General features: G+C 43.7%; 1 protein-coding gene across 4 annotated transcripts in view; it reads right to left on the bottom strand.

Moving 5' to 3' along the window:
• MGAT4A (alpha-1,3-mannosyl-glycoprotein 4-beta-N-acetylglucosaminyltransferase A) overlaps window positions 1-8,264 on the bottom strand; it is a 116,106-nt gene extending 107,842 nt beyond the window's left edge. For 2 of the 4 annotated variants that reach the window (XM_070511683.1, XM_070511685.1), the window contains exons 1-2: window positions 8,160-8,264; window positions 3,074-3,390 (exon numbers count right to left, since the gene is read on the bottom strand). In XM_070511683.1, coding sequence (XP_070367784.1) covers window positions 3,074-3,167 — 94 coding nt within the window. In that variant the 5' untranslated portion in view covers window positions 3,168-3,390; window positions 8,160-8,264. Of the gene's footprint in view, window positions 1-3,073; window positions 3,391-8,116 lie in introns of all 4 variants that reach the window. The other 2 variants (XM_070511686.1, XM_070511684.1) reach the window with 2 other exon arrangements.
• Between the last annotated feature and the right edge of the window lie 7,308 nt (window positions 8,265-15,572).

Genomic DNA, 15,572 nt, shown 5'->3' with positions numbered 1-15,572 from the left:
AGGTTAATATTCAAGAGAAATGAAAATACATGTCCACACAGAAACATGTACACGAATGTTATATGTCCCTTAGGGAGAGATCTACGACTGCTTGCTCAGTCTTGCTGGACTGTGCCTAACCAAAGTAGGAGGTTCATTAGGAGAGCCCCACCTACAAATGAGACATGTAATTAATCTTGTCCCACTCTCACAACACTTGCTTACAACTTTCCCAACTTGTCCACTCCACATAACTGGAATTCTGCCTCATTTTTATGTGAGAATCCTGTATACTTTGCTGAAACTGGTACCCTGGCCCAAACTCTGGCTTCCCTGGCTGGTTTCCTGACACCCTCCCCAACTTATGCCAATCCCATGGACAACCCCATGTATTCTTTCAAGTGGTAGATGAAGACCTATGACAAATATGATAGGAGCTGCACTGTGACTACCAGTTAAACCTTGAGACAGTCTAGGACTCCTATGTGCCAGTCATAATGAGCAAGCCATAATCCCAAAGCACAAATACTCTACACCCTTTCAGCACTTTGTAGCTGAATACGCAGCTCCTTCTACCTGACATGCCCACTGTCCCCTACTCTGCCTGGCATTGCCTTCACATTTATTCTTCCTCTGTGAAGTGACTCAAGAGTTAACAGCCTCTGTCTCCACTCTGCCTTGGTTTCCTCATCTATACAAAGGGAGTAATAATAGTTCCCAGGGTTGTTATGAGGACTAAATGAGATAACATATAACATGCAACATGCTTATAACAGCACAAGTCCTGCACTCTGTTATTGCTTCTATCTCAATCTATCTGACAATATCATATTTGTTTACATGCATCTTCCCCTACCAGTCCCTGAGCTTCTCAAAGGTGTGAAGTTTCTTATTCCTTTTCATATTCATAGCATGTAATACAGTGCTAGGCACAGGGGAGGTATAGGAAAGGGACCAAAGAATGAATGAAAAATAAAAATTATTAGTCCAACAATGTCAATGATCACAGAAATCATGTTTCCAAAATAAAAATCAGAGCACAGGGTTTATGGGTTTACTAGAAGTGAATATCTGAAATCAGACCTGCTCTGGAAAATCCAAGTTGTCTGATTGTCAGAACGATCTGGAAAGAAACGAAATGCTCAGCAGTTAGAGCGGTTACATAAATGATAGCATTAAAACACAAAGGACTTTACATAACCATAACAGGGACCTCTGTTGATACCTCAAAGAGTGGACAAAATAGGAAGCAGAAAAAGAGAGCAGAAGAGTATGCATGAAAGGATTACAGAGCTGTTCAAAGAGAGCAGACTTTTTGTGTATGTATCTAATACCACGTGGTGAAAGAACCTTTATATTTTTTAACTTAATTTTAATTCTAAAGAAAGCTTAATACAAAATAATAATAATAATAATAATAATGCTTATAATGCCTTTACATAAGAAACAAGGTAAATGGAATGGAGATTCCAAAACTTTTCATCTCTTAAATAAGCTGCAGTGAGAAGAGTCAAGTTTCTCCATTAATATCTCTCTCTGAAAAGATAAGTTTCCTGATAAGAAAAAAACCCATCTACTCTTCTTATGGTCAATTCTCTTATTTCCTAAGCAGACTTCTAAGGCCAGTCATCTGTTTTGTTCACGCCGCAGACAATCAGTAGTTTAATTACATTAGTATCCAAAGTTCTTCCCGAGTAAGTCTTCTCCCTTTGGTACAACTAAAAAATGAAATCTAAAATGTATATCTTTGTCCACAAAGAAGAAAGGTCTTCATCAAGTTTTTCATTCATTTTTCCCCAGAGATCCCCCTAAAATTAGAGCCCAACTCAGAGAAAAAGAAAACCATACTTGCTCAAAGCATACAGCACGTTTTTCACTTATATCAGCTTATTTTACACATATACATACTCACACAGACATATGCATATCTCTATATATGTATCTATACACACACAGAGAAAAATTGAGTCATGAATCCATCTTTTCAGTTATCTTCATATGAGTCAATGAAATAATCCCAGCAATCGTATCTTCAAATAACCAGTTGATGATGACTAACGTGACTAACAAACCAAAGATGTGCTGCTCTCAACACCTCCATCCTTCTTGGCATCAACATTTCTTAGACTAGCATAAGTAAAGGAGACAGGTAAAAAGTGTGGGTAGGAATTTACCCCAAATATTTTCTCTCATTTCTTCAAATGAATTTCTTTCAAAAAAGGCAAAAAACTGCATTATCCCTGAATATTGTTCCAATCACTGAACGAATAATCTTCCTTAAAAACACAGTTGAACAGTCTAAACACAATTATTTTAAAAAATATAAATGTTCTAATCAGAATTTCTCCTTCCCTACTTCATAAATACTTTTGCTTAAAGAGCAATCTGTCAACACATGCAGTTTAAATGATTAACTACACAGCACCAAATCAGTACAATCAGCATGCAGATTTCATGAGGGCAATGATTATGCCCTTTCAGGCGTTTTATATAACATCCAGTATAAGGAAGCTTATTAAACATTTATGATGTTTAATAATAAAAATAAAATGCCAGGGGCTGGCCCCGTGGCCAAGTGGTTAAGTTCGCGTGCTCCGCTGCAGGCGGCCCAGTGTTTCGTCGGTTCGAATCCTGGGCGCGGACATGGCACTGCTCGTCAGACCACGCTGAGGCAGCGTTCCACATGCCACAACTAGAGGAACCCACAACGAAGAATACACAACTATGTACCAGGGGGCTTTGGGGAGAAAAAGGAAAAAATAAAATCTTAAAAAAATAAAAAATAAATAAAATGCCAAAACAAAAGTCTTTATTATTCAACTTGGCTGTCATGTATAACATAAACCCCTGATCAGGATCTGTTTCTCCAAGTGCAATTAGGAGAAACTGAAAACAAACTCCATTCAAATTAGAAATTCTCTATCTTCTCTGTCCAAGCATGGTTTCACTTTTGTCAGAAAGAAACTGCCAAGCCACCAGCAGACAGCATGCAACATGCAGATTGTCGGGATATTTATCCTAAGCATTCATGCACCATTTACAAAGCAAAAAGCCTACTACATTTCACGTACATTTTTGGAGATATTTTCCTTACCTTTCCCATTTTGCCATGTAGTATACCAAGATAAAGTAAGGAACGAAGTGATAAATGCTAAAAGAGTGGCTACAGTTCCATTTCGGAGCCTCATCTCATTTCACCATCACACTGGTTCATATGTTTATGATGATAAACAAGACTGTTCCCTTTTTATCCTGAAGTCAACTGAATCCAGTACTCTTGGCTCTGGGCCAATAAACACAATCAATAAGAGAGGTTCATTTCAGACACTCTGCAGAACAAGTCCAGCAGCAACACCATTCACACTTATTATTCAGAATCGTCTTCACAGGTTGATGTCTCAGGTTTTCATCCTATTCAAGAGGAAAAGAGAAAGAAAAATTTGTTCAGTAATACCTAATATTGGTTTCTTCATTTATCAGCTACCGTTATAAACAGACTTTTGGCTGGGCTAAACTGTATCTATAAACATTACCCCCATATCCAAACTAGTCATTTAATATACTAGAATGATATGGTTCTTCTCCTCCAGGCAAAAAGCTTTAAACTACATCCCCTCCTCATTGGTTCTGTTTTGCCTGTGAAAAGAAAGTTATGGTTACTTATTTAAAGGGGAAAGTTATGGGGCTCATTAAACATATAGAAAGCCACAGATTCCAAGCTGAGAACTCTAATGATCACACAATGGTTCCTGAGTAACATAATCTTCACTCTCCTGAGTTTCCCTATTGCACAATAATAGTGTTTCAAAAATTTTAAGAGAGGCCAGCCCAGTGGTTAAGTTTCCACACTTTGCTTTGGGGGCTCAGGGTTCGCAGATTCAGATCCTGGGCGTGGACCTACACACTGCTCATCAAGCCCTGTTGTTGCCGCATCCCACATACAAAATGGAGGAAGACTGGCACAGATGTCAGCTCAGCGACAATCTTCCACAGGCAAAAAGAGGAAGATTGGCAACAGATGTTAGCTCAGGGCCAATCTTCCTCACCAAAAAAAAAAAAAAGAGAAAAAGAAAAATTAAGAAAACTGACAGTCTACAATATATAAAGGTCAAAAGACCTGGGTCCTAGATCCAGCTCCATCATTACTTACATGACTTCGGGTACATCACTTATGTTGGTTTCATCTACAAAATGAGAAAACAACCTGTCCTGGCTCCTCTTTCACGTTATCTCATAAATAATAAAAAGGTTACAGTTATTACTGCTATTTATCATCATCAGAGAATGAACGCAGTTTTTCCAGTGATTAACCTACTCCCAGGGTATAAACTGGGAATATTCAGGCATTTAGAAAATGCAGGGTACTGTATGACCTAGGACTCATCACTTAGCATTGCTTTAACTCAGGATATCCAAGAGATCACCACCCATGTAATAAAGCTGTTGAGAAAATGGAATGAAGTAATTAGAAGTACTTAAGCATAGTCTCCTAGCATATAATAGATTCTCAATGAATGTTAACTGTATTAAAAAAATAAAACCGGGGGCCAGCCCCGTGGCCGAGTGGTTAAGTTCACGTGCTCCGCTTTGGCAGCCAAGGGTTTCACTGGTTCGGATCCTGGGCATGAACATGGCACAGCTTATTAGGCCATGCTGAGGCGGCGTCCCACGTAACACAACCAGAAGGCACTCACAACTAGCATATACAACTATGTACTGGGGGGGTTGGGGAAGAAAAAGCAAAAAACAAAAGAAGAAGACTGCCGATAGTTGTTAGCTCAGGTGCCAATCTTTAAAAAATTTAAAAATTAAAAAAATAAAACCAAACAAAAAAACTGCAGCCAGCCACTGGTTCAGTTTGCTCTACGTGGCAGGTCTCCTTCCCTGGGGGCATGTCAGGCACTCTGAGATGTGCAGTGATTCCTGGTGGCCTCAAAGGGACGAGATCTACTTGGCAATATACTAAACGACACTCTAGTGGGGTGAGTTAATGCACCTCCAGAAATGTCTAACAAGCCCAAGAGACAATTCCCTCAGTATAACATGGCTGATTAAAGGAGCCATTTGTAGGCATTCAGAAATGAGCGTCTCAGTACTTTGTAAAACTGAACATTACTAGAAATCTCCACTAGTGAAGAAAGGTCACTAGAACATAGAATTAGTAATAATAATGATAGACATACAACTCACTGACTGTTTCCTATATGCTAGGTCCATTAGATGCTTTAAACCTTCACAAAATCCTATGAGACAGGCATTATTAATCCTATTTCACACGCAAGGAAATGAACCCAGATAGAGAACCCTAATTTTAGGACTTCAAAGTCCGAGCTCCTACCTAGCACCCTTTGCCTCTCAAACTAGGCCACCTGCACCACGGCAGTATGAAGAGAAGGGCCAGGAATATTCCAAGTCTCAGGTGGCCTGGAGAATCTTCCTGGGGTGTTACTATACCCAACAGTTTAAATGTCAATTTTTAAAAATTTTATATTCTATAACGAACATGGATGTATTATGGAGTAAGCTGCAGAATTCACAGGAAATTTCAGTTTAAATTTAAAACTTTAAGCAAATTTCTCACTTCCTGTAGCCTTTGGCTAAGCCCTCCCCTTCCCCACACACAGCTCCATGCATGCCTGTCAACCCCCGAGCCAGCAGCTCTAACTGTGTTGTAATATTCTACGGGCACCGAACCCCTACTTCCTTGCTTCCTCTTACTATCCGAAAACAAGGAACACCAAAGATATTCTCACTTACAATTTATCATTGTTTTGTAAAACCAAAGTTATTCACCTTTTATAGTTAAGACAAGTTAATATCAAACATGCCATGTCTACAGCTTAGAATTTGAAACCTTCATGGTGAAATCCTATAATTTTAACTAAATTCCAGAAAGTGCCTAATATATTCTTATATCAATAAGCACCCAATGAGTTCTGATTATAAGAAGACAAGTGATAACTCAGTGAATTACATAACCTGGAATTTTAATCCTGGTGTGGCATTAGATAAAAATACATATAACTTTCTATTGCTATACCTAGCCCTACCTTACTTCAGGAAGGATTCTGTCCCAGAAAAAATCTAAAAGTATAACAAGTTATTAGAGTAAACATTCAATTCATAATCATGGGGAAGTAGAGAAGCAGATAATCATAAAATAAAGGATATTTTAAAATACAGTTTTATTAAATAGAAACAAAGCCCACATGATAAAATTCAGTATAAATGGATAGAGACAATTAAAAGCGAATGAACTCTAAAATCAGAGTAGACTACAGATATACTATTGATAATACATGAAGTTTTTAATAAGGAATATTAAGTGTTGGATCCAGGAAGTTATTAAGCTCTGGTTTGAAAAAGTACTTATAATGAATTCTACTAACAAATAGGACCTGAAAAATTCCTCAAGAGAAATATGAGAGCATTTTACTCAGTGAGAATGCAGTCATACATTTTTAAATAGGGTTTCCAACCTAACGAAGTTTAACTGCGAAGTACAAGTGAAGACTCAAGACAAGAGCAAAACTAATGATCTCCAGGCTCTTAAACCAGGAGAGGCAGTTCAAAGGCTGGACTGACTGACCACCTAAAGCAAGAGACGAAATGACACATATTTTCATCAGTGTCCACATTTGCAAAAATTTTAATCTAACACCTTAATACTTTCTGAGGCTATCACTTAGCACATCTGAATCTTTAACAACAAAAAAGGTAGTGGCTAAAATTACTAGTCACCTTTTCCATCCTGACAAAGACGAATGGAACTCTCAACTCTAGATCTCAGACTGAAAAAATCTGTGTTATTGACAGTCCTTTAAGGGCTGCAGTCCCACATTCATTCTTAGATACAAAACCTTTATTTTAAAGTGTTCTTTCAAATATTCAATATGTTCCCTGGATGAGAACACTTTGCTGAACATTTGGCATATTTCTTAATTACCATCCCACAGACAGGACAGAGGTGCCTGAAGAACGAAAGGCACGATCATGAAATCCAAGACGTAAGCTATATAACTTTATACACCACAATATATTAAAATTCATTTATTTTACATTTATAATAGGATTAATATTTTTCTTTAATACAGCTTACATAATTCCACCGTCCAGTGCGTTTTCTGATTTACACGTGTGGGCTGAAGAAAGCTATGCCACGATAACCTGCTCATAAAACTATTTTTTTAACCGTACAGAAAAAGAAACCACAAAACCCTTATCTGATTCTAAATTTAGGTCTAAATTCAAACGAACGACGTTGTCATTTTTTATCAGAATTCGTAACGACAGCAAAAGCATAAGAGCAAAATATATGGAAAGCATTAAAAACATACACTGTGCCTGCTTATATTTTGCAATTTGGATTGCAATCAATGAACGGGCTTCAGAAAAACACACGCTGCGAGAAATAAAAGCGGGCTCCGAGTGGTATGACTGCCAGCTCATAAAACACGCCTCCGAGATGTCACCTGGTTCATTTAGTGGAATCACCTAGACCCAACCCAAGGGTCCCGCTTGCAGCTTCCTCAACAAGCGGGAAACCGAGGCCTGGAGGGCTGGGCGTGCACTTTCACACCGGACCATCAGGTCTTCACTTAGCAAAATTTGCGACCACGACAGCACGCCTCCTCCGCCTCGGCAGGAGCCGCGGCTGCCTCTGCGCCCGGGACCGCCTCGCCCGGGCCCCACCTGCCCGCGGCCCCCTGGGGGCGCCGACTCGGCGGCAGGCGTGGGCCCTCGGGCCGCGGGCTCCGCGGGGAACTCTCCCTCCCCCTCCGCACTTTGCTCCACTTTGCCCCAAAGTCGACGAGCCCCGCTGCGCCCGGGAGCGCCGAGAACGCGGCAGGCGCCCGGCGGGCCACCGGGGTAGCGCGCGGCACCGAGGGGCTCGGCAGCGCCGGAGCCGGTCTGACGGCGGGGCCAGGGCACCCGGCCCGCGCCCCGCCCCGAGGCCCAGCCCGCGCCCCGAGCCGGCCCCGCAGCAGCCGGAGGCGCGTGAGCTCCCGGCCGGGCCGAGATGCTGGCGGCTCCGTTACCAGCAGGTGGATCTCCCGCGACCCCCGCGCCTCAGAGCCCTCAGCCGGCGCCGCCCCTCAGTCCCGCGCCCCTCCGCGCGGCCGCCCAGCGCCCCCACCTCGAGGCCGCCCGCGCGCCGCGCCGCGCCCCGAGCCCCTCACCCGCCGCCGGCGCTCCCTGTCCTGCCGCGGCCGCCGCCGAGGCTGCTGTGGCCGCCGCTGGCGCTGCCGCCGCTGCCGGGCGCCCCGCCTCCCCGCCGCGACTCCGCCCCCGCCACTGGAGCGCCGCGGCCGCCCCGCCCCCCCGGCCCCGCCCGCGACCCCGCCAGCCATTGGCCGCTGGGGCTGCGCGCCGTCCACTGGGCGCCCCCGTGCGGCCGAGCCGCCCGCGTCAGTGGCCCGCCCGGCTGTCATTTAGGGGCGCCGTCTCGCAGCCTATATAAGTCTCGTGAGATCTCCTCCCCTTGGTTTACTGTCACAGCCGGATCTGCCGCGGTGTCTCGCCCGGTCTCCGGTCCCAGGCTCGGGGAGCATGTCGTCTCTCTGCCGCCCTGCCGCCACATCTGGCTTTAATCCTCCCGGGCGTGTGCAGAGGCAGCTCAGACTGCCAACAAAAGGCCCCGGGAGCCCTCGGCCTCCGCCTTGGCGCGCGACCCGACCACCCCGGACTGCCCCAGCCCGGACCCTTCCCCCAGCTGCAGGTCCCGTGCCCTGGACATCCTGCCTGGGTAGCAGTCCTGGTGACAGGTCCCGGCAGCGGCTCCCGCCCTAATCCGACGGTGGAGTCCGAGGCCCAGCGGTTCCGGCCACCTCACTTTCTCTCACCGTCGCGACATCCCTAGCGATAGGCGTCGTTATCCCCAGTTTAATTTACCAATGAGGAGACCGGGACTCAGGGAGAAGGACTGGCTTAAGCAGCTAGAAAGAAGAGCTGTAACTAGGATTTAAATACAGTTTGAGTGCTAAAGACTCTGATTTTTCCACTACATCACGCTGTCCTGCCCCTTTCTCCTGAGCCCCATGTCCTTAATTATCACCATTTCATAAGGTTTGAGGTTAACTTCAGCACCAAATAGATAATCATCTAGAGAAAACCTGCGGTGTCTGCCCCTGTTTTTCTTAGTATCCATATGTACTATGACTTGCGTTAATAGAAACTACCATAGGGTACATCATTTTTGGGGTACTTACCATATGCCAGGCAAGGTGCTAAGATTTTAATTGCATCATCTCATTTAATTCCCATTTTTCATGAGGCAACTGGAGCTCAAAGAGGTTAGAGAATTTGCCGAAAGTCACACAGCAGGTAAGTGGTGGATCTGGATCCAAACACCAGAGATGTGTTGTTTTAACCGCTACAATAATTCTCACAACAACCTGCAGGTTAATATCTACAGGGAATTGGGGGCCAAAGATCAAGGAGACGCCCTTGTTCCCGCCCAGCTCCCCAAGTAATAAATAGGTTCCTTCGGGGAAAACAGTAATACAAAGATTCAAAACTCTTACAGACAAACATCAATCAGAATGGTTTTTTTCCCCTACAGAATTCCTTAATTTTTGTCTCAAGATAACAGCAATTAATAATCAGTTATGACATGAATGGGTTTCTCAGCTCTCCCATGGTGAGATTTCTCTCCATTACTGTTGAACTGTTTTAAAGGTCCAGGAAGAGATACATTATTCCCCTCCTCCCATGGTCCCCCACTGATTTAGGGGGAGCAGACAAAAAGAGGTCTGTCCACTATAGAGGAGCATGAACAGGACTTAGGCATGACAGCCAGGATAACTTTTCTCTCTGCTTTGAGGGCCTGAGAATCAGATTTCCCGTACTCTATGACAAAGACATTTCCTATTAGCCAGCTGGCAACAGATATCATGACCAGATGTAAGCAAAAAACACCGAGACCATTCCAGGATACCTCCTCTGATATGTTGTTTGATATATCTTGCCTAAAATATCTCTTGGGAATGGACAATCTTAGTCCTTGTTATACAGTGCTCTTAATGACAGACAAGCAAATTCCTTCTTGCAGGTGAAGAAAGCACTGTCATTGACAAATGATGGACAAAGCCGCCAAGCCTTGTCCACAAGATTGGCCAAAAGACCAAATAGCACAGCTATCCCTGTTTTACAGAGGAAGAAATTGAGGCCCTGAGAGATTAATTTGGCAGACACAAATAGTCATTTAGGCAGCTAGTAAATGATCAAACCAGAATTCAAATCCAGATTTCTTTGAGTCCAGAGCCGCTACACCATTCCACCACACTACCTCTCTGCTCATGCCTTTGGCAGTTGACAAAATTTTGTTGAATGGATGAATATTAGAAAAGATATGTTTCTCTCCACTTTTTTTTGTCTTGGCGAGGGAAAGAAATGAAAGCATTCACAAACACTCTGTAAGCAGAGGCATATGTCAGAGGAGAAAGGAAAGCCAGGAAGGATGAGCTTCAATTACAGACTCCCTGGGCTTATTCAGGAAGACAGCAGGAATTCCCCCTGGATGCTGGTTAGTGGGTAAACCCACAGTAGAAGACAAAGAGCAAGTAGAAAAAACACGACTGCCCTCCTTTTGGGGCCTTTCTGAGAGTTTGTTGCTACTCCATGTGGCAGCGGAAGGGCAGGTTTTAGAAAAAATCTGGTGATACAGTTAAACTTGTCACAAACCATTCACATTTCAGCTCAGGAAAGTCTGGATTTCGGTTCGTTGCCCTAAGAAATTGGAATGGCACGGAACACATACCTCCAAGGTATAGGTTAGAACTGGTTGATCATTCATCCTAACTTTGCAGAGTATATGATCCTGGATTTTCCAACTATCTCCATGGTATCTGTTCAATAAACAATCAAAGGCAGTCATTCCAAACCCTACTTACTGACTCCTATTTCTTTTTCTCTTTTTTATGTTTGCCTAGATGATTCTCCTTCTTTATCGTTCCTTTTTTGTTCCTTCTCTACTCTGCAGTGTCTTTCTTTTGCCTTCTCCAGGCCTTCAGCTCTCACAGTCAGTGGAAATGGGGGCAGTGCTTAGGCAAGAAGTTCTGCCTGTAACTTCACCATTCTATATTCTGTCCCCAACAAAACTGCTATGTCGTGGTTGTCCTTTCCACAAACATTTTCTGAGTGGTGATGATGTAGAGGCAGCTGGTGCCTCACCATGGGGTACTCGCAGACTAGTGAGAGAAGTGGGTAAGGAATTAAACCACAAGACAGTGCCACAAGCTCAAAGTACTAGGACAGAAGATAGAATGGGGCCGTCAATCAGATTCCCGGGGCAGGGAAGTCTTCCTGGAGATGACATCTCTCTGAGCTAAAAGCAGAGTACACACAGGAAGCTGATCTTTTCCTTTTATTGTTTTGAGAGTGAGTAGTTGTTGGTGGGGCCATGCCTACAGCAATCAACTTCTAAGAAATCAAGCACAAGGTCTTTAGTTCTTTTCTACTCCAGTCCCCTCCATGCATTAACAATCAAACTTGAGAGGCCAGGCCGGTGGTGTATTGGTTAAGTTTGCACACTCCACTTCAGTGGCCCAGGGTTCGTGGGCCCAGATTCCGGGCACGGACCTATGTTCAGCTCATCAAGCCATGCTGTGGCAGCACCTCATATACAAAATAGAGGAAGACGGACACAGCTGTTAGCTCAGGGCTAATCTTCCTCAGCAAAAAGAGGAAGATTGGCAATAGATGTTAGCTCAGGGCCAATCTTCTTCACACATACACAAAATTCAAACTTGCATCACCTATGAGTGTTTATAGATGTTGTGAGTCTCATTTCTTGGCTACTAGCTCAAATGGGATCTTTTTTCAGACATAAAGGCTTCAAGAGGAATCACGTCAGGAGTTTCCTCCTGGCTTTTTAAAATGGCTCCTGTAGAGATGTTAGGTTCCCTCTAATTTTACTTGCTAAGCATGCGCTCTATCGCTGTTGTTTAGAAGCTATAGCAGAACTAGGACCAGGACGGGCAATAAAAGCTTATTAACCCTTTGTTAACTGCAGAGTGCTTCAGACACAGTGTACACACTGTTACTGTTGTGTAAGCAGACAGGTGCATAAGGCCCAAGAAATTAATGAGAGAGAATTCAAATAGAACCACCGACCACATTTAATGTCTAACTCTAGGTGGACTAAGGTTCACCCAGATGAAGGTCAGCAGAGAGCTAAATTATTTTTATTTTTTATTTTTACACATCCTCCCCACACCTTTGCTCATCTCTATGTGAGAGAACCCTTGAACAATGCCTTTCCTTTTCATTCACATTCACACTGTTCAGGTAGATGTGCCTATCAGCTTACTCAGACAAAAGCCGGGCTGCTTGGCTACATAATTACGGAATTATAAGACCTTACCATACTTAAGTGTTGTGGCCAATGGTGTCTACATGTGTGTACAAGACATTGCTAAAATTCTTCAGGAAAACCTCCAAACAAAAAGAATCCGACCATCTTACTGGGAAATGGCGCCCTTCCAGGTATTGTTAGAAAATTCAGCAATGCCTCTTGGCAGCAAAAGTCTCTGCGTGATTGTTTAGGAGGTTTGGAGGCATCATTCTTCCCTTCTAAGTGACTTAGGCACACCATTAAAGCTGACTCACTGGTTTTATTGTGTTTGATGTATACTCAGAAGGCACCGTAGAAGAGAATTGTGTGCCAGAGAATTACAGAGCTTTGGGGATTTTTTTCTTTTTCCTTCCTCTGTGATTTTGGAACTTGTAAAAGATGCTGCATCAACAGCCCTTCATCTGAAATCCATCCATGCATAAAACCAATTGGCAGTTCAACTGTGCTAGTCTAGCACTACATTTCAGATAGGATAAAAACCTTTACTTGAGTAATATACCCAGGATCGTGACTGACAAACATTAGGCCATTTGGAGTTATGGGTATCTGGACAACTGAATTTATGTCACCTTCTTCATAGCCCCTGTGTTTCTTTACCATCTTTTACAGCAACTGAACATACCCCTACAAGTAGGCATCTGTATCAACCAGGGACCAGTCAGAAAAGAAAAAAGAAATTATTCTCAGTATTTTGGACAGAGGGAATATTATACAGAAGATTGGCTGCAAAGGTGTTGGAAGGGCTGAATGAAGAAGAAGTGGGGTGAAGAGCAAAGAGGAAGCAGGATGGATACCCAAGGATCAGAGGCTGCCAATGCCCCTGGGGTGGACACTGTGAGCTTGCACCTGCTGATGCACTATTGGAGAACTGCTGTTATTGGTTCTGGAACCCTGAAAAGGTGCTGCCTCACTCCAGGAGGTTGGAGAGAGGAATCACACAGCCCCACTGCTCTTGCAGCTCTTGCCAACAACCTCCAGCAACTGCTACACTGTTGGAGGCAGAAGCAGGAAGCTTTTCTACTTCTTCTGCCTTCTGATCTCCTACCAGTGTCTCCTACTTGCAGATGCTAACAGAAAGCCAGCTCCAGGAAGCCCAGGAACTGTAGCTACCTCACTCCCAGCTCCAGCATCAGAGAGCAGAGGAGAGAAAGGCAGCACATGTGAGGCTAGCGACAAGAGGTAAATAACCAACCCCATGTCAGGATAAAAAACCATGGTAGGCATTCTTTACAGCAAAACCAGAGGCTTGTCCTGGAAACATGAGGCAATGGAGAACTGTAAGCCTGTCAGATCTTTCCACTCCAGTGGCACTTATACAAACTCTAGAAAACACCTTTCACATTCACATCGCTCTTAAGAAAGACTGTTCACACACGGCAGCCATTCACAACACTGTCACTAGTAAAGAGAGACTTTTCTATCAAACAATGATGCTCTATTGAGCTGTTATGTAATTGGCAGTTTAGAAGACCCAGGATTGTAAAATGTGCTCTCAATTCAAGGAGTTCACAGTCTAGTTTTAGGAACACCCCAAATCCTCCTCATCTCCTGCCTGCTCACCACTAGAGCCACATTCTAGCCTCTGCCCCTCAAGCCAAGAGCCATGCCTTCCTGAACCACTCCCTCCCTTCCATGAAGGGGCACATGCAGTTGCTTCCGGCACCTCACTCCCCATCCTCACTCCACCACCCTCTTTGGGTGGCTATCATCCTTCAAGATTCAGCTTGATGCCTTTTACACAGGAAGGCTTCCCTCACCCCCAAGCCTGGAGAGGGACCCACTGCACTCTGTCTCTACTCCTTCCAGTGGATTTATCACACTGTAGCATTACTCTGAGTTTCTAAGCTGACGTTAGAGGAAGGGCAAGCTTCAGCGAAGGGTCAGAACTGGGGCTGCTGGAACCCTCCAGCTACAAGCAGCCTGGGATGTGTTTTATTAAGTGAAGAAAGCCGGCCTGCACGACTATAATTGCTGACTTATCTGCCTCATTCACTCAGCTGTTACACTGCTTGAGGGCAGGGACCGTCTTATTCATCAATGTATGGCAGGAACATGGGAGCCACTCTTCAAGCATTCATTGACAGCATGAAGAAGAACTTTGTGGAAGAGGACACACTTGCTCTGAGCCCTGAAGAATAGCTGTAGTATTTGGGCAAGTGTAGGGAAAAGGAAATAAGGATTACAAGAGAAGGAGCACACACACAAAGAGGGCAGTGCACATTCAGTGTTCATAGCACCTGGGTAGGAGGGGTGAAGAGAGGCATCACGGGAAATATGGCAGGTCATGGAAACTGTGCAGCAGAGTTTGGACCCCAGGCTCTGGCAAGAGGAAAGCACTGAAGATTTTTGAATAGAAAAGCAATGTTATAACAAAAATATTCAAAGGTAGAGGAGTCCTTATGTCATTGATACCAGCTAGAGAGTTGGGGTAATATTTTCATCTGAATGAAAAAAAGTGAGTCTTATGATCGTCAGAAAATTTTCACTGTGTCGCTACTATATGCCCCATCTACATACCTCTACTAGAAGTGCTTAGTAAATATTTGCTCATTGCTTTGGTTTCACTTCCTACTTTAAATTTTACATTGGTCTGGAATCAAAATCACAAGGCTAAAGATAAGATAAAGGAGAGCCTAGAAAGACAGTTCTCTTCACAAAATGAATGTTCTGATGTTAAATGTCTCAGAGGCAACCGGAAATGCCATATCACTTCAGAGATGAACTGTAGTGAGAACTAAGGTGTCTCTTCAGAGAAAAGAATCTTCCAGAATTCTGAATACGCCATTCAATAGAATTGTTCAAGTCAGACTTTATATAAGGAGTTTGAGAAGGAAGAAACAGCATAAGAAATCAAGACTGTCCTCTGAATATAAAACCTTGGTGCATGGAAGTATCAATAAAACATTCCAAGACAATCTCCACAGAGTGCTTTGTAAAATTAATTTTTTAAAAATTCTCTAAAAAGTTTTTAGACAGCAATTTGCTTTGTGTACTTAACAAATGCTTATTGAGGGTACACCCTGTGAGAGTGACCTGCCTCTGGAGTTCAAATCTTATCCTGGAGGCCAGGGGGATGTCAGCAAGTCCTTCCCAGGTTAGTGGGCAAGAGAACGATTTAAGAGAGGTGCAAAAAACCTGAACACAGTTAAGTGACAAACACAGAGCCTCATTCTAGAGGAACTCAAGTCTTGTGCCAGCTGGGTTCCTGCTCCTTTTCCCCTGGTTCCCCAGGCCTGGC

This window comes from Equus asinus, chromosome 6 (assembly GCF_041296235.1).
Source record: "Equus asinus isolate D_3611 breed Donkey chromosome 6, EquAss-T2T_v2, whole genome shotgun sequence".
Lineage (NCBI taxonomy): Eukaryota > Metazoa > Chordata > Mammalia > Perissodactyla > Equidae > Equus > Equus asinus.
Note: the sequence above shows the minus strand (reverse complement) of the source record. Positions and strands in the feature narration are given on the sequence as shown.